Source organism: Bufo gargarizans, chromosome 4, assembly GCF_014858855.1.
Source record: "Bufo gargarizans isolate SCDJY-AF-19 chromosome 4, ASM1485885v1, whole genome shotgun sequence".
In the NCBI taxonomy this organism is placed as follows: domain Eukaryota; kingdom Metazoa; phylum Chordata; class Amphibia; order Anura; family Bufonidae; genus Bufo; species Bufo gargarizans.
In genome coordinates, this window is record NC_058083.1 from 377,179,646 (window position 1) to 377,201,623 (window position 21,978).

At 42.1% G+C, this 21,978-nt stretch overlaps 1 protein-coding gene across 1 annotated transcript in view; it reads left to right on the forward strand.

The window, feature by feature from the left end:
* Nucleotides 1–21,978, forward strand: part of LOC122936338 (protein unc-93 homolog A-like) — a 411,461-nt gene that overhangs the window by 324,144 nt on the left and 65,339 nt on the right. Inside the window, exon 6 of the mRNA XM_044292489.1 lies at nt 8,822–8,957. Within this exon, the coding sequence (XP_044148424.1) occupies nt 8,822–8,957 (136 nt within the window). The remainder of the gene's footprint in view (nt 1–8,821; nt 8,958–21,978) is intronic.

The window sequence follows — 21,978 nt, forward strand, 5'->3', positions numbered from 1 at the left end:
CATCCACATACACCCCACAGGCCTGCGAATTTATTGTGGAATTGCTTAAGATTGTATTGCAATATAACTACTTTCTATTTAGAGATACATTTTATTTACAACAGCGGGGTGTGGCAATGGGGTCCCATGTGGCCCCAACCTACGCAAATATTTTTATGCGGTGCTATGAGGAAGATGTCGTCTATTTGTCCCACCACTTCAGACATGTGCTGAGGTGGTGGAGATACATTGACGACATCTTCCTCATATGGACAGGTTCTGAGGCGGAATTGGTCAATTTCCATGATTTTCTCAATAGCCATAACCCGGATCTGCAATTTACCCTCATTCACTCCAGGACTGAGATTCAGTTCTTAGACACAAAAGTTGTGCTTAATGAAGGAGTGCTTTATACTGAATTGTACACAAAACCTACTGATGTAAACACCTTACTTTGTTTTAATAGTTCCCATCCGAGAAAAATGATACAATCATTGCCATTTTCTCAGTTCCTCAGGGCCAAGCGGATAGTGTCGAATGAGATTAAATTGAAAGAGACCTTGGGTACCATGGCCCTCAAATTTCAGAACAGGGGTTACCCTAAACGGTTATTGAATGAACATATCAGCAGAGTGCAGAATTTAGAAAGGGCTGATCTATTAACATCACGGCAGGCTATCCGTAAGACAGCCAGGATTCCATTCATTTCAATCTATGGTGAACATAGTCCTTCTGTCAACAGGATCTTGAAAAAACATTGGGGCCTATTAGGCACATGTTTTAGTGACATTCCTGAATTTCAACATCCACCTCTTCTCTCCTACCGTAGATCTAGAAATCTGAAGGACCAGTTGGTGAAGGCAGATATTGGCTCTAAAGGAGCCTTGAGACAGACTACGTTGACGCAGTTGGGCTTGGGTTGTTATCCCTGCCTTAATTGCGTCAACTGCAAATATATTCGGAAGGGGAAGTGTTTTTTACATCCTAGGACTGGTGAATCTTTCCAGATCTCATTTCACCTAACCTGTGACTCCAGCTACGTGATCTATATATTATCTTGTCCATGTAACCTACTATATGTAGGGGAGACAACCACAGAGCTCAAGACTCGCCTCAACAATCATCGCTTGAGTATCAGAAAGAAAAGGATAGATCTACCGGTATCCAAACACTTTACGGAAGCTAAACACAGGGAAGGCGACCTGAGATGTTGGATAGTGGATCACATTCCCCTACCTAGGCGAGGTGGGGACAGATCCAAGACATTGAGACATAGAGAACTTAGCTGGATTCACAGGTTGGGCAGCCTCAAACCTCATGGCTTAAATGTTGACTACAACTTTGGGGATGTTCTGTAGGGTGTCTTGCCGCATATGTCGCTTTTGGTGTTATTAGGCTCTTCGTGTATACACTAAGAGAGTTGTATAACTCAAATATATTTTTCTCGCTTTATTAATTTATTTTTCTTTTTTTCACACAGATCATTGACATTTCACCATTTGAGGATTGGCGGAGGCGGTTCGGGTGATCCCAACATACCACATAGGAGAGGGTCATGTGTGATGTTTTTTACGTCCTTTTTGGTTATTTTACTGTTTTGTATACGCCTGTACAATATTTGTTTTGAATTGACATATAGTTATATTACAAAACACCATGGATAGCTTGAGCGATAGGACCTTTAGCTACTGTCTACACTCTGTGACATCCTTATGCCCAGAAGAGGAGATCCCTCCCGGGTATGAGGGCACTCAGTATCCATATTGCGGTTTGTGCAGCGATCGCGTATTCCGTGGTCGCAGCATAACTTCATGTGGACCTGATGGGAGACATTCTGGGTTCCGGATTGTCCCTTTCTTTCTGAGGTGCCCATACCCTTTAATAAGTGGCTAGGATGTAACACACGGAGTGGGTTGACGTAGTGGTCCGTTTCCCTCAAGCAAGATGGCGTCTACAACAGACTTGTTCCACTGAGCATGCGCATGGGGTGAGGCTTGGGAAGATGACGTTGCGGCTGTATCTGATGACGCCGGATGTCTTTGGCCTACACATCCCGGATTGATGCGATGCTTTGGTCACGTCTGCGCATCGAAGGATTTACAACGCCGAACAGCGGCGTGACAGGTTTGACTTCACCTCTCTGGTATGTTCTGGATCGCCGGCCCCCTCAGCTTTTCTCTCTCACAAATATGTATCACTATAGTCTGCACTGATCGGACACATTGATATTGCAATTGATTGATGGAATATGTGACCACAGACACATTGCCTACAAATATGTATGTCATATACATTGTTATACACTGATGTCTATCACATGTACACTTTGTTTATATTTTTTTACTCGATGTATACATTGTTGTTCATTGGATGATTAAGTTTTGTAAACACACCCACAGGGTGGAGTGTGATCACATGATGACTATGTTAATTAATTCACCTGTATATAATACTGTGATTTTGAGTTGTTACTCTGCTTGAAAAAGGTTCTAGTGTGGAACCGAAACGTTGCACCACCGTGGGTGATTAAAGTTCCTTTGCTCTTTTCATCGGAGTGCCCTTCATCTTTTTTTGATTATCTATTGGGGTAAGAAACCTATTCCCCTGGAGACGTGCACCCTTACCATAACGGTTTTTGCATCAGTGCCGCCATTTTTTCTTGATATATATATATATATATGCAGAAATGTGCTCCTGAAAATGCGTAAAATTAAGTTAGCCATTATGACATGTGACCTAACTATTTATATAAGAGTAAAACGCAACTAGCTACAACAAAAACTAGACATGAATAATGTTTCTGGTGGACTCAAGATCACTTGATACAAAAAACGCATGAATACAGAGAAAACCGCAGATGAATCGCATGAATACCGCAATATATGAAAATTGTATCTGCGAAGCCCAGATCCTTCAGATCCATTCCGGGCTTAACATAGAGTCCCCTTGGAGGGAAAATAAATAAATAGCCGCCAAGTTAGTCAGATCCAAGAGAGCCACTGAGGAAGAAGGAAGCTAACCTTCGAAACGCGTCTGGCGTGGAGGTATTGGACCTGATAAAAAACCGGCTAGTCTTCAACTATGATAGTCAAAAATCATCTGCTGGACTAAGAAAGCGCTTTCTAAGGATAAATGAATTGCGGCCTTTTTGGACACAGTGCAGCGATCAACGGATGAGCTTGAAGCACCTTTGCTGAGTACAACAGGTGGGACACCGATCCGAATCAAGGAATCCATTGTGAACTTGCAGCGTTAGAGCAATTGCTCCCATTCACAGCCGGATCTGTATACCCACAAGACCAGCCTGCACAGTACTTTTGCCCAGCAGTAAGGCAGCTTTTTAATACACTGCCAAGAAGTTAATCGTATCCTGAACCTACACCACGTGGGACGCCAAGGTGGGAAAAGCAGGACTATACGTGAGTAAACAATCAAATACTGCTGCACTTCTGTGTACTGTAATATAATCATCTTATTGTATTCTACTGCACTGATGCCCTCGATTCCAAAACTTGCCTAATTAGATACCTGTTGGACTGCAAAGTTGCGGATTATAGTGTATCCCTAGGAATCGGGTGGACTGAACACTGAAAATTAAAGCCGATTCCCAGGAGATCACAAATATACTTTTCAGGAGATCTATTATAATATTACAGAAAGATTAACCTTTAGCAAGACGAACTGCCTACCTATTGTCGAGTCTCCAGAGACACTATAAATTCTTTTATACGGATAATGAACACTATATTGATTTGAATAATGTTATAACCATTTACTTATTTTCATTTTATTGCACTATCACCGGTATAATACCTTTATTAATATTGATTTATATTGATTTATTTTGTTAACACCTGGGATATTCACACTAACACTTTGAATTTATTTGTGGAGAATCTATTTATTTAATTGTGGAAAACCACTTGATATCGGGCACTGCTATAACCAATAGAAGATAGGCAGTCCGCCAGCTTAATTGTAGTCTGGACAGATCCCTTTTTTTCGCATATTGCATCTAGTATCCATAGTTATATCGATTGGCTATATCAGTGGACCGATATTCTATGATCTTTTATTTGATCTTTTATTTGATATTTTAGTATATTTTATACCATTTTAACCCACTGAGGGTATAGCTCTGTTTAGGTCATATTATAGTGATTATTTGTATATATCTATGTACTGTTATAATTAAAGTCATCGCTTTGCTTACTGCGTGGACCAGTTATAAGAGTGCCCATCTTTTCCATATTACTATTGTTGTCTGGTGACTAGGGTACGACATCTGATTGGTGCACCTTGCCATCCTGGATTAGAGGAGAGCCGTCCTTTACTTGTTATATACACTTGTTTTTTTTTACACCATGTCCCATTTGAAGCCCCCCTGATGCAACCCTAGAGTAGAAACTCTATAAAAGTGACCCCATCTAAGAAACTACACCCCTCAAGGTTTACAAAACAGATTTTACAAACGTCATTAACCCTTTTTGGTGTTCCACAAGAGTTATTGGCAAATGGAGATGAAATTTCAGAATTTAAATTTTTGGGCACATTTTCCATTTTAATCCATTTCTCCCAGTAACAAAGCAAGGGTTAACAGCCAAACAAAGCTCAATATTTATGGCCCTGATTCTGTAGTTTACAGAAACACCCCATATGTGGTCGTAAACCGCTGTATGGGCACACGGCAGGGCACAGATGGAAAGGAATGCAATTTTTTGGAAGGCATATTTTTCTGGACTATTTATTTTGACACCATGTCCCATTTGAAGCCCCCTGATGCACCCCTAGAGTATAAACTCCAAAAAAGTGGCCCCAATTTAGAAACTACGGGATAGGGTGGCATTATTGTTGGTACTAGTTTAAAGTACATATGATTTTTGATTGCTCTATATTACACTTTTTTGAGGCAAGATAACAAGAAATAGCTGTTTTGGCACCGTTTTTATTTTTTGTTATTTACAACATTCATCTGACAGGTTACATCATGTGATATTTTTATAGACCAGGTTTTCACGGATGCGGCGATGCCTAATATGTATACTTTTTACACAATCATTTTTTCAGTTTTTGGGCGATTACCTTGGGTAGGGTAGGATTTTTGCGGGATGAGATGACGGTTTTATTGGCACTATTTTGAGGTGCGTGTGACATTTTGATCGCTTGCTATTACACTTCTTGTGTTGTAAGGTGACAAAAAATTGTTTATTTAGCACAGTTTTTATTTTAATTTTTTTACGATGTTCATCTGAGGGGTTAGGTCATGTGATATTTTTATAGATACGGTTGATACGGACACGGCGATAACTAATATGTATACTTTTTTAAAATTTATGTAAGTTTTACACAATGATTTCATTTTTTAAAGCAAAAAAAAATCATGTTTTAGTGTTTCCATAGTCTGAGAGCCATAATTATTTTAGTTTTTGGGGCGATTACCTTGGGTAGGGTATGTTTTTTGCGGGATGAGATGACGGTTTTATTGGGGTGCGTGTGACTTTTTGATCGCTTGCTATTACACTTTTTGTGATGTAAGGTGACAAAAAATTGTTTATTTAGCACAGTTTTTATTTAATTTTTTTACAGTGTTCATCTGAGGGGTTAGGTCATGTGATATTTTTATAGAGCCGGTCGATACGGACGCGGCGATACCTAATATGTATATATTTTTTTTATTTAAGTAAGTTTTACACAATAATATAATTTTTGAAACAAAAATAAAAATCATGTTTTAGTGTCTCCATATTCTGAGAGCCATAGTTTTTTTTCAGTTTTTTGGCGATTATCTTAGGTAGGGTCCCATTTTTTGCGGGATAAGATGACGGTTTGATTGGCACTATTTTGGGGTGCATATCACTTTTTGATCGCTTGCTATTACACTTTTTGTGATGTAAGGTGACAAACAAAATGGTTTATTTAGCACAGTTTTTATATTTAATTTTTTACGGTGTTCATCTGAGGGGTTAGGTCATGTGATATGTTTATAGAGCCGTTAGATACGGATGCTACAATACCTAATATGTATACTTTTTTTTCCCCCTATTTTTTACTTTATTTGGGGAAAATGACGTTTTTGTTTATTTTTACTTGAAACTTTTTTTGGGGGTGGGGGAAAACTTCGTTTTTTCAACTATTTTTTTTTTTTTCACTTTATTTTTTGTCCCACTTTGGGACTTGAACTTTAGGGGGTATATTCCTTTACAATGCATTCCAAAACTTCTGTATTGGAATGCATTGGCTGTATGAGTAATACTGTGTTTATTACTCATACAGCTTCCGGGGCCTGTGAGATCCAGAGGGCTGGATCTCACAGGCTCTTCACTGGAAGGCAGCGCAATGCCTTTTTTAGAGATCGCGCTGCCTTCCATGCCTTCGGGTCCCCCCCAAAGCCGCATGGGGACTGAGGGGTTAAAGAGGCGTTCGCTGTGGAGATTACTGTTAATGGGGCTGGGTACTGTGAGGTCACTGTTAAGTCAGCGAGTACCGTGGAGGTCACTGTTAAGGGGGCAGCCCCTGAGGAGGTCACTCTCAAGGGAGTGGGGTGCTGTGAAACACACTGTTAAAGGGGTGGGCTGCTGTAAAGGTCAAAGTTAAGGAGATGGGCTGCTGTGCTGGTCCCATTTTAAAGGAACTGGGGAGAACTGTGGAGGGGGGTCAGTTTTAAGGGGTGGGGCAGGGGTGTAGCTAGAAATGACTGGGCCCCATAGCAAAAAATATATATGCCCCCCCCCCCTTTAAATAATGCAGCTGTGCCTGCCAGGCTTGAGCAGGTATATGTGTAAATATGGATTAGGGAAGATACTGAGATCTGGCTGTACCTCACTGTGAGGTACAGCCGGTTCTCAGCATTTTCCCTATTCACACATATACCTGCTCAAGCCTGGCAGGCGCAACTGCATTATTTATTAGTGTGGTGTGGTAATGGTTAATGGCATTTTGGCGAAGAAACAGCCACCTAGGCTACTTTCACACCTGCGGCAGTGTGATCCGGCGGGCAGTTCCGTCATCGGAACTGCCCGCCGGATCCGCTGATTTTGATGTGACTGAAAGCATTTGTGAGATGGATCCAGATGCAGATCCGTCTCACAAATGCATTGCAGGAACGGATCCTTCTCTCCGCTTGTCATGCGGACAGACGGATCCGTCTTGTATTTATTTTCACATTTTTACCGGAATGGCTATACTCTATTCTATCCCTTCTCTCTCTGTACAGGGAGCACTGACAACTGTTGCGGTCCCCATCTTTTGCAGCCCGATTTAAATGAATGATAATATCGATATGTTTTAACGACACACACAAACATTGAATGAAATAGATGAAATATTCCCATGCAAAGCCAGGTCCTTCTGCTAGTACTGAATAAATCTTCCTGCCAAAGGAGTTGTGTCCAGCCCAGATACCAGAATTGGTTCAGATGATTTAAGTAATTTTAATCCCAAACCAAACACAAAATCAAAATAAACAAAATTATCTGCAGCCCGAGAATCTACAAAAGCTAGGCCAGAAACAGATCTCTCTTATGAAGAGACATTAAAGGCAATAGAACCCTGTCAGTCTTTTCACGAAATATCTGTGCATCTGAGTGATCTCCCCAAGCCATGTGCATCTTTCTTTTAATGAAATAAATCTTGATCAATTTGAATATACAGTACTTAAAGGGAACCTGTCATCAACTTTATGCTGACCGTACTGAGGGCAGTATAAAGTAGTGACAGAAATGCTGATGTCAGCGGTGTGTCGCTCATGAGCTAAAAGTAAGTGGTTGCTGAGAACCAGCATCATTATCATTGCAATAAAGGCCTTGAAAAGAGTCAAATCTACCTGAGAAGAGTCCTGGTTATTCATGAAGTCCTGCTCTCCTGCCCCCTGCTGATGACTGACAGGCTTCTACCTAGTTTTCTCCCTATCTCTCTAGGAGAGAACTGCCAACCATGAGCAGATGGGGGAGAGCAGGAGATCATGAATAACAAGGACTCTTCTCAGGTAGATTTGATTCTTTTCAAGGCCTTTATTGCAATGATTATGTCACTACTTCATACTGCCCTCAGTACAGTCAGCATAAAGTTGATTAGATGTTCATTTTAAGGACAGACTGGGGGTTTGCTACAACTTATCCAGTCTAGACAATCCTCTGTGCACAAAACAGTCTGGACTACACCTACCCTGATAGAGTTTTCCAAACTAAAAGGAAAAAGGTTTCCGCTGAGGATGTTTTAGTACTATTTGGAGGTTTTCTAGACTGACACAACTATATTTACAAATAAGCTATTCTGAAATAGTTGACAAGCTTTTAAAATGCATGGGGACTATTTTAAGTACAGGTTAGGCTACTTTCACACTCGCGTTTTGGGCAGATATGTTACAATAATACAACCATCTGCATCCATCATGAACGGATCCGTATGTATTATCTGTAACATAGCCAAGATGGATCCATCATGAACACCATTGAAAGTGAATGGGAGACAGATCTGTTTTCTATTGTGCCAGATTGTGTTAGAGAAAACGGATCTGTCCCCATTGACTTACATAGTTTTCCAGGACGGATCCCTTTGGCTTAGTTTCATCAAGCGGGCCTCCAGAGCGAAATGGAGACTGATTGGAGGCAAACGGATGAATTCTGAGCAGATCCTTTTCCATTCAGAATGCATTAGCGCAAAACTGATCCGTTTTAGACCGCTTGTGAGAGCCCATGACTGTTCTCACAAATGGAAAGCCAAAACGAAATTGTGAAAGTAGCCTTAGTGTACATTACTTGATGTAAGGATGTTACTTAATCTTTTCTACTCTTAGTGTATTCTAACAAACAAATCTGTCAATAAAATTATCTCTTTTTTTTAGTCTTATGTTACCTGCTCCCTGGGAATACATTTTGTTGGATATGTGATGATATGCTTTGCAGCAACCAATGCCGTCTGTTCGCTGATCTTTGGCAAACTTTCTCAATATACTGGAAGAATATTTCTTTTTTCTTTTGGTAAGAAAATACAATTGTAAATTACTGTAAATTTTCTGAGTTGCAAGGTGGGTGGGGTGGCTATTGTAGTTACTGTTTCTCATTAGAAATACCAAGTGGGTTTATATAAATTTACTTTCAGGTTCATGTTACATGGTAAAAGGAAAGGTATGGGTCATTGACATGAGAACATTTACATAAAGAGCTTGGAAAATGTTTTGTCTGCAAATATTTTTTATAAGTTACTAGGGTTGAGCGAACCCGAACTGTAAAGTTCGGGTTTGTACCGAACTTTAGCATTTTTGGACCCCAGACCTGAACCCGAACATTTCAGTGAAAGTTCGGGTTCGGTGTTTGGCTATTTTATGGCACTTTTTAGGCTGCAAAGCAGCCAATCAACAAGTGTTTAACTCTGTGCACTTAGAAGCCACCGCAGCCATGCCTACTAATGGCATGGCTGTGATTGGCCAGTGCAGCATGTGACCCAGCCTCTATATAAGCTGGAGTCACGTAGCGCTGCACGTCACTCTGCTCTGATCAGTGTAGGGAGAGGATGCTGATGCTGTGAGGGAGATAATAGGAAAGAATCTTTAATCAGAAGTGCTTGTTAACTCAGCGATCTACCTAGATTTAGTTTTTTGGGTGCAGTATACAATCTTTTTACCCTGCCCTGAGCCCAGTGACCGAGAAAAATAACTTTTATCCATCTGTTAGTTAGGTGTGCTATGGTGGCCATTTTATGCAAGCTCAGTGCACCAGCACAGCATATGTGCTTTTGTGACATTTAAATCCAAGTTTAAAATACTGCAATAATAATCTGGGTTTAAAAAAACACCAATTTTTGGCAATATCCTACATCTGGTGCCTTTGCAGCATTTGTCAGTGCGAAATGGAAGCTTGCAATACTTCAATAATTTTATGGGTTTAAAAAATCACCCATTTTTTGCAAGACCCTACATCTGGGGCTTTTGCAGCATTTGTCAGTGTGAAATCTGATCTTGAAATACTGCAATAATTTTCTGGGTTTAAAAAACACACATTTTTGGCAATACCCTACATCTGGGGCCTATGCTGTATTTTTTTAGTGTGACATACAAGCTAGAAATACTGCAATAATATTTTGGGTTTAAAAAAAACACCCATTTTGGGCAAAATACTGAATTTTGCAGCCTTTGCTGCATCTGTCAGTGTGAGATACAAGCTTGAAATACAGCAATAATATTCTGGGTTTAAAAAAACACCCATTTTAAGCAATACCCCATATCTGGGGCCTATGCTACATTTGTTAGTGTGACATACAAACTTGAAATACAGCAATAATATTTAGGATTAAAAAAACACCCATTTTGGGCCAAATACTAAATTTGCGGTCTTGACTGCATCTGTCAGTGTAAGATAAAAGCTTGAGATACTGCAATAATAATCTAGGTTTAAAAAACATCAATTTTTTGGCAATATCCTACATCTGGTGCCTTTGCAGCATTTGTCAGTGTGAAATAGAAGCTTGCAATACTGAAATAATTTTCTGGGTTTAAAAAACACCAATTTTTGGCAATACCCTACATCTGGAGCTTATGTTGCATTTTTTTAGTGTGACATACAAGCTAGAAATACTGCAATAATATTTAGGTCTGTGAAGGTTCTTGGATAAGGAGGTCGATTGGTACAAACGAGGCATGAAGGAGGCCATCTACGTAAAAAAATGGAGAAGCCAAGCTTGAATAGAGGCGGGGGGGGGGGGGGGGGTTAGACATCTATTGTCTGCCACATACAATGCTGTCTTGACACCTTTTTCTGGGAAGTCTTTATCACCTACTGACTCCAATTAGGATAATGGAATCAACACCTTTGACCCAATGCTGGGTATAATTACCAGATGTTGATTCAGTTACATATGTATTCCCAGAATTTTTGTACAGTCACTCAGAATTGAGAAAGCTCATTGGAAGAACGAGTGAAACGTTTTAAAGAAATCTACAGTACGTCCAGTTGCCTTGATTTATTCTTTACAGATAATAATATTTAGCGTTAAAAAATCACCAATTTTTGGCAAAAAATTTAACTTGCAGCCTTTGTTGCATCTGTCAGTGTGAGATACACGCGTTAGATACTGCTGTTCTATTCTGTTATTAAAAAACACCTATTTATGCCCAAAAACTTAAATTTGCAGCCTTTGCTGCATCTGTCAGTGTGAGATACAAGCTTGAAATACTGCAATAATATTCAGGGTTTAAAAAACACCAATTTTGGGCAAAAAACTAAATTTGCAGTCTTTGCTGCATTTTTCAGTATGAGATACACGCATTAGATACTGCTGTTCTATTCTGTTATTAAAAAACACAAATTTTGGGCCAAATACTAAATTTGCAGCCTTGGCTGCATCTGTCAGTGTGAGATACAAGCTTGAAATACAGAAATAATATTCTGGGTTTAAAAAAATACCCATTTTGGGCAAAAACAAAATTTGCAGCCTTTGCTGCACTGCATCTGTCAGTGTGAGATACATGCGTTAGATACTGCTGTTCTATACTGTTATTCAAAAAACACCCATTTTGGGCCAAATACTAAATTTGCGGCCTTGGCTGCATCTGTCAGTGTGAGATACAAGCTTGAAATGCTGCAATAATATTCTGGGTTTAAAAAAACACCCATTTTCGGCAAAATACTTAATTTTGCAGCCTTTGCTGCATCTGTCAGTGTGGGATACACACGTTAGATACTGCTGTTCTGTTCTTAAAAAAACACCCATTTTGGGCAAGATCCTAAATTAGAGAAATATGAGAAGAGCATCAAATAAGGGACGTGGCCCCGGTCATGATGCTGCTGGTGGAGCTCTTGCTGCAGAGAGAGGACGTGGTTGATCTGTGCCAGCGACACGCACAAGTAAAACACCTTCCTCAGGTGAAAGTAGGTGACAGAAACTTCAGCGGTATTTGGTAGGGCCTAATGCGTCTCTCCGAATGGTGAGGCCAGAGCAAGTACAGGTGATATTAGATTGGGTTGCTGACAGTGCCTCCTGTTCCTTTACTTGGTTTCCCACCCAGTCTCCTGCTGAAAGATCAGAGTTGGCACCTGCAGCCAATGTCCATCAGTCTTTCACCTCACCCGCTTGCAAATGAGCCAAGCAGTCCGAGCCCCAAGTCATGCAGCAGTCTCTTCTGCTTTTTGATGACTCTTCTAGCAGGGTTTGCCAGGGCCATCCACATAGCCCTGCCCCAGAAGTGGAAGAGATTGAGTGCACCAATGCCCAACCACTAATGTTTCAAGATGAGTACATGGGAGAAACACTGCAGCACATCTCAGATGATAACAAAACACAGGTGCCAACTGCTGTGGCTTTTGAAAGTGTGCATACCGACAAGGAGGCCAGGGGTGAAGACTGGGTGGAAGATGATGTGGAGGATGATGAGATCCTCGACCCTACATGGAATCAAGGTCATGCAAGTAACTTGTGTACTTCGGAGGAAGAGGCTGTGGTCGCACAGAGCCACTAGCACAGCAGAAGAGGAAGCAGGGTGCAAAAGTGGAGTGGCCGTCCCCTAGACAGTACCCCTGCTACTGATCACTGCAGCAAGGGACTGAGCACACCAAAGCCAGCTCCAGGGTATTCCCTGGCGTGGCAGTTCTTCAGATAATGTGCTGACGACAAGACACCAGTGGTTTGCACGCTGTGCAATCAGAGGCTGAAACGAGGCATAAACATTCTCAATCTGAGCACAACCTGCATGACTAGGTATCTAAGTGCAAAGCACGAGCTGCAATGGAGTAGAGACCTCAAAAACCAAGAAAGGTCTTTTGCTCCTCCTGCTTCCTCTTCTGCTGCAGTCTCAGACTCTTCATCCACCTCTGGAGTGACAGTGGCACCTGCCACCCCACAAACAGAGGATCTGCCAGCAACACCACCACCTGGGTCACCAAGCATCTTCACAATGTCCCATGGAAGCGTTCAGCTCTCCATCTCCCAAACACTGGAGTGGAAGAGGAAGTACTCCCCTACTCACCAGCGATCCCTGTCCCTGAATGCCAGCATTTCAAAATTACTGTCCTTTGAAATGCTGTCATTCCGTCTGGTGGAGACAGAGAATTTTAAAAGCCTTATGGTGGTGGCTGTCCCACAGTACATCGTGCCCAGCCGCCACTACTTTTCCAGGCGTGCCATCCCTTCCCTGCACAGCATAACACCTTCACCACCAACTTCAGCATAGCCATGGGTAAACGACAGAAGGCAGTTTTAAAACTTATCTGTTTGGGTGACAACACACTGCGCAGGAACTGCGGACGGGCCTTGAACAAAAGACCGATGAGTGGTTGATGCAAGTGAGCCTCAAGCCCGGCCTGATGGTGTGGGATAATGGGCGAAATGGGCTCTGGGACTAGCCAGTTTGACGCACATCCCTTGCCTGATGCATGTGCTGAATTTGGTGGTGCAGAGGTTCCATTAAAAATTACCCCTATATGTCAGAGCTGTAGCATAAAGTGTGGGCCGTCTTCGGTCTTTCCGGCCTTCCGCTCACTGCCTTATATGCGACGTGCCCACAAGGTGGAACTCCACTTTGCACATGCTGGCCAGACTGTGCAAGCAGCAGCAGGCGATAGTGGAATTTCAGCTGCAGCACGCACGGGTGAGTCGCTCTGCGGAACAGCATCACTTCACCACCAATGACTGGGCCTCCATGCGAGACCTGTGTTCTTTGTTGCGCTGTTTTGAGTATGCCACCAACATGGCCAGTGCCGATAACGCCGTTCTCAGCGTTACTATCTCACTTCTATGTCTCCTTAAAAAACGCTGCTGGAGATGATGGAAGAGGATGTGGCACAGGAGGAGGAGGAAGAGGGATAATTTTATAAGGTTTCTGGCCAGTCTTTCACAAGTGGCTCCGATGGTGGGTTCCTGCACGCCAGGTACACAATTGTCCAGCCGGGGCACAGTTCTGGAGGATGATGAGGTGGAGGAGGATGAGATGGAGGAGGAGGAACCATGTTCACAGCAGGGTGGCACCCAAACCAACTCATGGCCATCACTGGTGCGTGGCTGGGGGGATATACAGGACACAGTCGATACACCTCCCACAGAGGACAGCTTTTTGTTGCCTCTGGGCAGCCTAGCACACATTAGTGATTACATGCTGCAGTGTCTCCGCAACGACCGTTGAGTTGCCCACATTCTAACTTGTGTTGATTACTTGGTGGCCATGATTACTTGGTGGCCATGCTCTGGATCCCCGTTACAAGGACAACATATCGTCACTTGAGCATGATGGTAAGATGCGCGAGTACAAGCACACGCTGTTAGACATGCTGCTGATGGCATTCCCACCTGACAGCGGGGGCACAGTGGAAGCACAAGGCGAAGGCAGAGGAGGAGAAAGAGGTCGCCAACACAACTGGGGCACCACCAGCACCTCAGAAGGCATGGTTAGCATGGCCGAAATGTGGAAAAGCTTTGTCAGCTCGTTACAACAACCAGCACAACCAGCTGATATGGAACGTCTTAGCAGGAGGCAGCATTTCAGCAACATGGTGGAGCAGTATGTGTGCACATGCCTACACGTACTGAATGATGGGTCTGCCCCCTTCAACTTCTGGGTCTCAAAATTGGGCAGATGGCCTGAGCTTGCCTTTTATGCCTTGGAGGTGCTGGCCTGCACTGCAGCCAGTGTATTGTCTTAACGTGTGTTTAGCACGACAGGGGGTGTTATCACAGGCAAGAGCAGCTGCATGTCCACAGCCAATGTGGACAAGCCAATGTCCATACCTTGTGCAGAATAGACATTTATACCGGCCTTACCCAGCCATTGTTGTACTACAGCACAATTGCTCATTGTTGTGTTTTGGATATTCAACCACTCTTTTGGACTGTACCCTAATAAATATATTTAAAAAAGGGAAAAATTAAAACAAAAAAACAGTGTTGGCTACCTCGTCCTCCTCCAACGCCGCTTCCACCTACACCGCTACGTCCACCGCCTCCTAAAACTCCTCAAACTCCTACTCCTTATGGACCTCCACCTCATAAATCAAGTTTATTTATTTTTTTAATTTTTAGGTATTTTATTTTATATAATTTCACTAATTTGTCTGTTACATTTTCATGTGAAATTCACCAATTTTTGGCTGTGATATACAACTGCTCTACCTAGTAGATAGGTAAAAAAAATACACTAATTTGACTGTTGCATATTTGGGTCAAATTCACCAATTATTGGCTGTGACATACCACTGCTCTACCTAGTAGACAGGTAAAAAATTTCACTAAATTGTCTGTAACATGTTCGGGTAAAATTCACCAATTTTGGGCAGTGATATACCACTGCTATACCTAGTAGACATGTAAAAACATTTCACTAATTTGCTGTTACATTTTCGGGTGAAATTCACCAATTTTGGGCTGTGATATACCACTGCTATACCTAGTAGACAGGTAAAAACTTTTCACTAATTTGTCTTTTACATTCTTAGGTGACATTTGACAATTTTTGCCATGATTAAACCACTGCTCTGCATAGGTGACAGGGACATACATTTCAAAAAAATCATCAGTTATATTGTCAGGTGACAGTTTACCAATTTTGCTTTATACAAACCACTGTTCTGCATAGGTGACAGGGACTTACATTTCAAAATTCTTCTTTAATTGACGCACACCACCTCCTTTACTTGTAAGCTTCGGCTTTAATAATTTGTCCCACTTTTCCGCTCGATCAACATTTAATTTCATCCATTGACCTCCCTTGAATGTGGTATCTCTTTCTCACGCTCCCTCTCCGGCGTGGAACCCTGATTCGCCGATAACCGTGATCAACATGGTAGGTTCAGAAAAGAACATCGAAAGTTGATAGAGAAGATATCCAAATGGATCATGGACGTAGCAGGGACGTCCGATCAGGCAGAAGTTATCTAGAGTCAACAAAGTGGCAGCAGGGCTTCTCCGGTCTAACCTTTCCAAATCCAAAATACCCCAGTGACATTCCCTATAATTTTTTAATAATCATTCCAATAACAGGGCATCTTAAGAGTCCTGTATTGTTATTTATTGTCACTACCTACCCGAGTCGGGAGTGGGTAATTGCTGCGCACCCCTTCCTTTCCTTCGATTCTTCCGTTTTCATAGCGTCACCCACATTTCCGCTCAATCACAATTCAATTTCATCCATTGATCTCTCTTGGATGTGCTATCCCTTTCTCACACTCCCTCTCCAGCGTGAAACCCTGATTCACCGCTAACCGTGATTAACATGGTAGGCGCAGAAAAGAACATCGAAAGTTGATAGAGCCGATATCCAATTGGATCGTAAACATCACGGGGATATGCGACATGGTGGGGCAGTATGTGTGCACATGCCTACATGTACTGACTGATGAGTCTGCCCCCTGCAACTTCTGGGTCTCCAAAATGGGCACATGGAATGAGCTTGCCCTTGGAGGTGCTGGCCTGCCCTGCAGTCAGTGTATTGTCTGAACGTGTGTTTAGCACGACTGGAGTGGGTTATCACAGGTTATACTTCCCAATGTTTTGTGGTGTACCCTAATTTAAACAAAACAATTATAATAAATTAAAACCAAAAAACAGTGTAGGCTACCTCCTCCTCCACCGCTACATCCACCTACACTGCCACATCCACTGCCTCCTCAACCTCCTACTCCACAAGAACCTCGTCCTCCTAGATCAAGATTATTATTTTTAATTTTTACGTATTTTATGTTATTTAAAGTAATTTCCCTATCCACATTTGTTTGCAGAGCACTTGCCATGCTCTTAACCACATTTTGCTGGCATTTGCAGCCCTCTAGCCCTTGACATTTTTAAAGCCATGACATTTTTACAGCCATTTTAGTGCTCAAAAGTTTGGGTCCCCATTGACTTCAATAGGGTTCGGGTTTGGGGTCAAGTTCGGGTCCTGAATTCAGACTTTTTTGTGAAGTTCAGCAAACCCTTCTACCCCGAACATCCAGGTGTCCGCTCAACTCTTTTAGTTACATAATTATATGATTCCTAAATTAAGGGCATAAAGATGTCATAGAGAAAGCCCTCTGCTCAGGACAACTAGAGAGATGAACGAAGATTTGAAAAATTGGATTCAGCAGATTCAAAAAAGTTTGACAAAACATTTGCTTCGTTACAAATTAATTTGTCACAAATCGCTATAAATCAGGTATACCCAATCCACTCTGCCTAAGAGTAACAGTGGTCTGTAATTTTGACACACAATAAACCCTACAGCTAACAGAACAGATTAACTATGAATATCAACTTGACAGTGATGCACACAGCGATGTATTACACCAGGCTTTAATACTGAGGCACACTAGCAGTATTGCTAACAGAATGGGTTAACCATGAATGTCGGTGCACTGTACAATGATGCACATGATTATACACTCTCCCTGCAGTCTCCATGCACTCTCCCTGTACTCCCCCTGCTCCCTTTCTCTCCCTATGCTGAGCTCACAGGACAATGGTGGAGACCACGCAGGATGAGTCTTTTATAGGGCTGTGACATGACAGGCGATGTCTACCTGTGGATCTGCTGGGTGCATGGCATTATGGTTGATGTCGCGTTCCTGGGCTTATCTCCTCTGCGCTTACTTTCACTTTCTAATATGTGTAGCTGCCATTTTAGTTAAACTGATTTGTTACCACAAAGTGCAAGGAAATTTAGATTAGTTTACTATCTGTAAGATAGTGACAGATCTCACAGAGGTGAGAGGAAAGGAAGGAGTGGATAGTGCGGTCCACACCCCTATTCCACCACAGGTGAGACAAGCTGGAGGTGAACGGGCTGACATAAAGCACCTCCCAGGGTGTCAGTCTAGGGGAAGGAGATTCGTTGTGCAACAGGGTCTGTATTAGTGGTCTCAGCCAGGCTGGCTGAGGGACCACAGGGCTAGGTGCTAGCCAGAGCATTGGGGTAGGCCATGAGGCCTGGGCGCAAGGGTCACAAGGCCAGAGTCAGAGGGACTACTGGGCCACACTCCCCCATAAAGGTACTAGAAGTGAGACTGTGAACAGGGCTCTGTACAGCCAGGCAGCTGTGGGATACTGGGCTGGGAAGGCCGCTTGTAATTACTGTGTGCGAACGATGCTTTAAGTAAGGTAGGAATATACCTTGTTTAGTTAGAGCCCAGTCGGGCAGGTGTTTATTTTGTATGATTTATGTTTGTTTTGCTGAGGTGCCAAAGAAAAGCCATGTTTGAACCTTAAACTTGGTGTCTGGCGAAGATACTTATGTGAATGACCCCCGAAGAAGAGCTCACCCCTCACATATCAAAGTTTTCCTAAACTTTGGAACAAATTCTGCTTTTAATGCTTTGCTTCGCTCAACACTAATGACAACCAACATTCACAAGATATGGCTTTTACTTTGGTGGACTCAAGCTATCCATATATTGTACGGACAGTAATTTTTCTGACCACTGCAAAGCAAATACATAGCCACCTATTTCTTTCCCCTTGCTAGTGGTCTCAGGAGCTGGACAAATCTCCAAAGGATTGGTCTGTGTTAAGGTAAATCCTTTAAATGGACACTTCCACCGACATTTTCACATATTAACAGCCTGGTGATCTGGATAGAATTTTTTAAAAGCACTTCATGTATTCTAATTCCTGTCCTGGTCATTTGGACATATGGTATTAGAAACAGGCAGATCATCACTGAGACTAAAGAAAGCTTCACTGCTGTAACTCAAAGCGTCATATATTACAGTAATCAATGCAGTGTTCTTCTGTGGACAGCTTTATCTATACCAACCAAGTGAAAGGACAGCTGTTGTCGCAAATCTGCACCTACTATTATAATAAGTATTACCTTGCAGATAACAACTTCCCCTCATAATAGTTGCAAACTTACAATGAATTATCTATCTGTATAGGAGGTTACATCATTTCTGCTGACTGCTACAAAAGGAATATTTTGTATTTAATTATTAATGGCATAGTGCTGCCAAAATGATGCCCACATTTTTTTTATATTAATAATGAGTTTAAAAGATAGCGATTTCTAAGGGAAATTTGCTTTTAAAGAAGATACGCCAGAGGCTATGTCTATGAATATACTTACTCACAGTCTATATTATTATTGCAGCTAAACAGATGTGAACACAACTCCCTCACATTGTTACCATAGTTCATGCAATCAGTCATTTTTTAACTACTGCATATCAATGCAAAATAAATGCTGCATCTTTTTGTCTTTTTAAGGGTAAGTTCACATCACTGTCTTGTGTTCCGTTTTTCTGTTCTGTCAGAGGAACAAAAAATAAACAAAAAATAGGATCCTTTATTTTGGTGATCTGTTGTTCTCATTTTGCAATCGTTTAAGGGTACTTTTACACTTGCGTTGTGAAGATCCGGCAGGCAGTTCCGTTGCCGGAACTGCCTGCCAGATCATGAAATCCGTGTGCAAATGGATAGCATTTGTAGATGGATGTGGATGTGGATCCGTCTAAGAAATGCATTGAAACACAGGATTCGTCTCTCCGGTGTCCTCCGTAAAAACGGATCAGGTATTTCATTTGTATGCATTTTTAAAGGTCTGCGCATGTGCAGACAAAGAAACCGGATCCGTTTTGATGGAACACTTGGTGCCGGATCCGGCATTAATGCATTTCAATGGAAAATAATTCCGGCAAGTGTTTCGGAAATTTGGACTGAGAAAATACCGCAGCATGCTGTTGTATTTTTTTCGGTCAAATACCTTAAGAGTAGGTAAGGAAGCCAGTTGGACATCGCTGAATGCACGCTGCATGGAAAAGGAGCAAACTCCAACTTCAATCTCTATACAAAATCCCAGCAGCTTTGTGTTTAAAGATATAATTTATTCCAATATTAGCTAGTGTGTCCTACAACCAGGACGAGTTTCGGCTAACATGCCTTTATCAACCTGTTGATAAAGCCATGTTAGCCGAAATGCGTCTTGGTTGTAGGACACACTAGCAAATATTGGAATAAATTATACCTTCAAAGACACAGCTGCTGGGATTTTGTATATAAATACTGTAAGAGTAACTGAACTGAAGACATCCTGATGCATACAGAATGGATTGCTCTCCATTCAGAATGCATTAGTATAAAACTGATCAGTTTTTTTCTGGGATTGAGCCCCTGTGACAGAACTCAATACCGGAAAACTTTAACGCTAGTGTGAAAGTACCCTTAGCCCATTTCGGTCTGAGATCCGCTACAAAGAACTTTTTGTCAGAAATTCTCACCATCAACAGAAGTTCCCACTAGTCTTGAGCAAATTGAGCTTCCGATCATAGATTTTAATGCTGTCTCTGTACATCGATAAAATGCATGGGCAGTGTGTAGGCAAAATTGTAGCCCCAATCTCTTTCCTTATGCCCCTCCCACTTCTGTCCGCTTTCATCAAACACTCTGTGAGTGTTTTTTGTTATGGTTAGTTTTTTTTGCCTTAATTTTTTTCCAGTTTTGCACCACTTTTTCTATGTGTGAGCTGTGAACGCCAAGCGCTGAACAGTGCATTTTTTTTATCAGTACTTCATTTTTCGCAGAAAAAAGAAATTGTAGTCAGGGGTATAAAATAGATAGATAAAACATTTTTAGCTACTGTTCAGAGGTGGACCCCTTTAAATGCAGCAGAGATGATAAACTTTTGGGGGCTCATGCTGCATATGGGCCTTGTTAAAAACACAGAAGTTAGACAGTTTTGGAGCGCAGATGTTTTGTACCACACACTGTAGGGGTTACCCCAGAGCGTAGTGGGGTTTCCATCACTGGAGGGTGTCCTTTTCCCGATCATTGAGGAGTCTTCTCAGCATCCAGTAGTGATCCAAGTGAAGAAGCTCTTACAAGAGCTAGTGTGATAGCTGTATAGTTGTTACCCCCAATAAGAGACAAGACTCTAGATTGAGGGTGAAGAAGAACTAACTTTATTGATGGCCACAGCTCTGTCTTTTATGCAGGAACACAAACTACAGTAACCAATCAATGTACAGTAAAAGAAAACACACTCATAAAACAGGGGCTTTGTCACATAACTTGCAAGTAAACACTGTGTCTTTACCTTGTGTATTGTAATTAAGTAGGTCAGTCTTGTGGTTAGAGCAGACTGAATGTCTGGAAGTGTGTGTACACATATGTCCCTGATACACATAGATGTCTGCGTCCATTGTTAAGAGTAGGTATCCAAGGCCCTGGCTAAAAAACATCTTTAAAACAGGGGGATATGTTGCACACTCCACTTTACCATATGGCCAATGCTCCACACACGATTTTAAGCAATTTTGCAATTTATACATTACAATGACAATGTACAATGCCTGCCCCAAAAATGACCCCATTTTTGACGGTCTATTTAAAATGATGCTGTCCTCAACCACTTTAGCACCAAGTTTGCAAAGAGTCTTGTCTATTATTGGGGGTAACAACTATACAGCGATCACACTAGCTCTTGAAAGAGCTTCTTCACTTGGATCACTACTGGATGCTGAGAGGACTCCTCAATGATCAGGAAAAGGACACCCTCCAGTGGTGGAAACCCCTCTACGCTCCAAGGTAACCGCTACATTAATGGCAGCAGTGGGATAGTCCTATCTTCCCAGAGGAGGTACTACATGCATCGAGAATAAGTATGAGAAGCTGTTCGGCTAGTAACAGACCACGACGGGAACTAATAGCTGAAATGGTCGAATTGAACCAAAACAACACCATGGCTAACTCCAACCCACCGAACGGAGAAGAGGACGAGATCCAGAGAATCATAGAAAGAAGGAGGCTGACACTCTATGGGCCGAATCCACCTATGGAACTGGTAACCAGCCTCTCAACGCAGCGATAGAGGAGGCAAGGGAGAAAAGAGCCTACAGGTACTGCACAAAGACCAGAGAGCCCAACGGTATAGATGGCCTTGCGGTTTGCCCCGGCGGTCGTTTCGCGGCGAACTTTGCATGTTCGCGATTCGCCGAACATGCAAACATATGGCGATATTTGCGCCCGCCATATTCTTTTACATTGTGAAGAACTTGGACCCATGACACATCCATCAGGTGGTACAGGAGAGCCAATTGAGACGTTATAGCACAT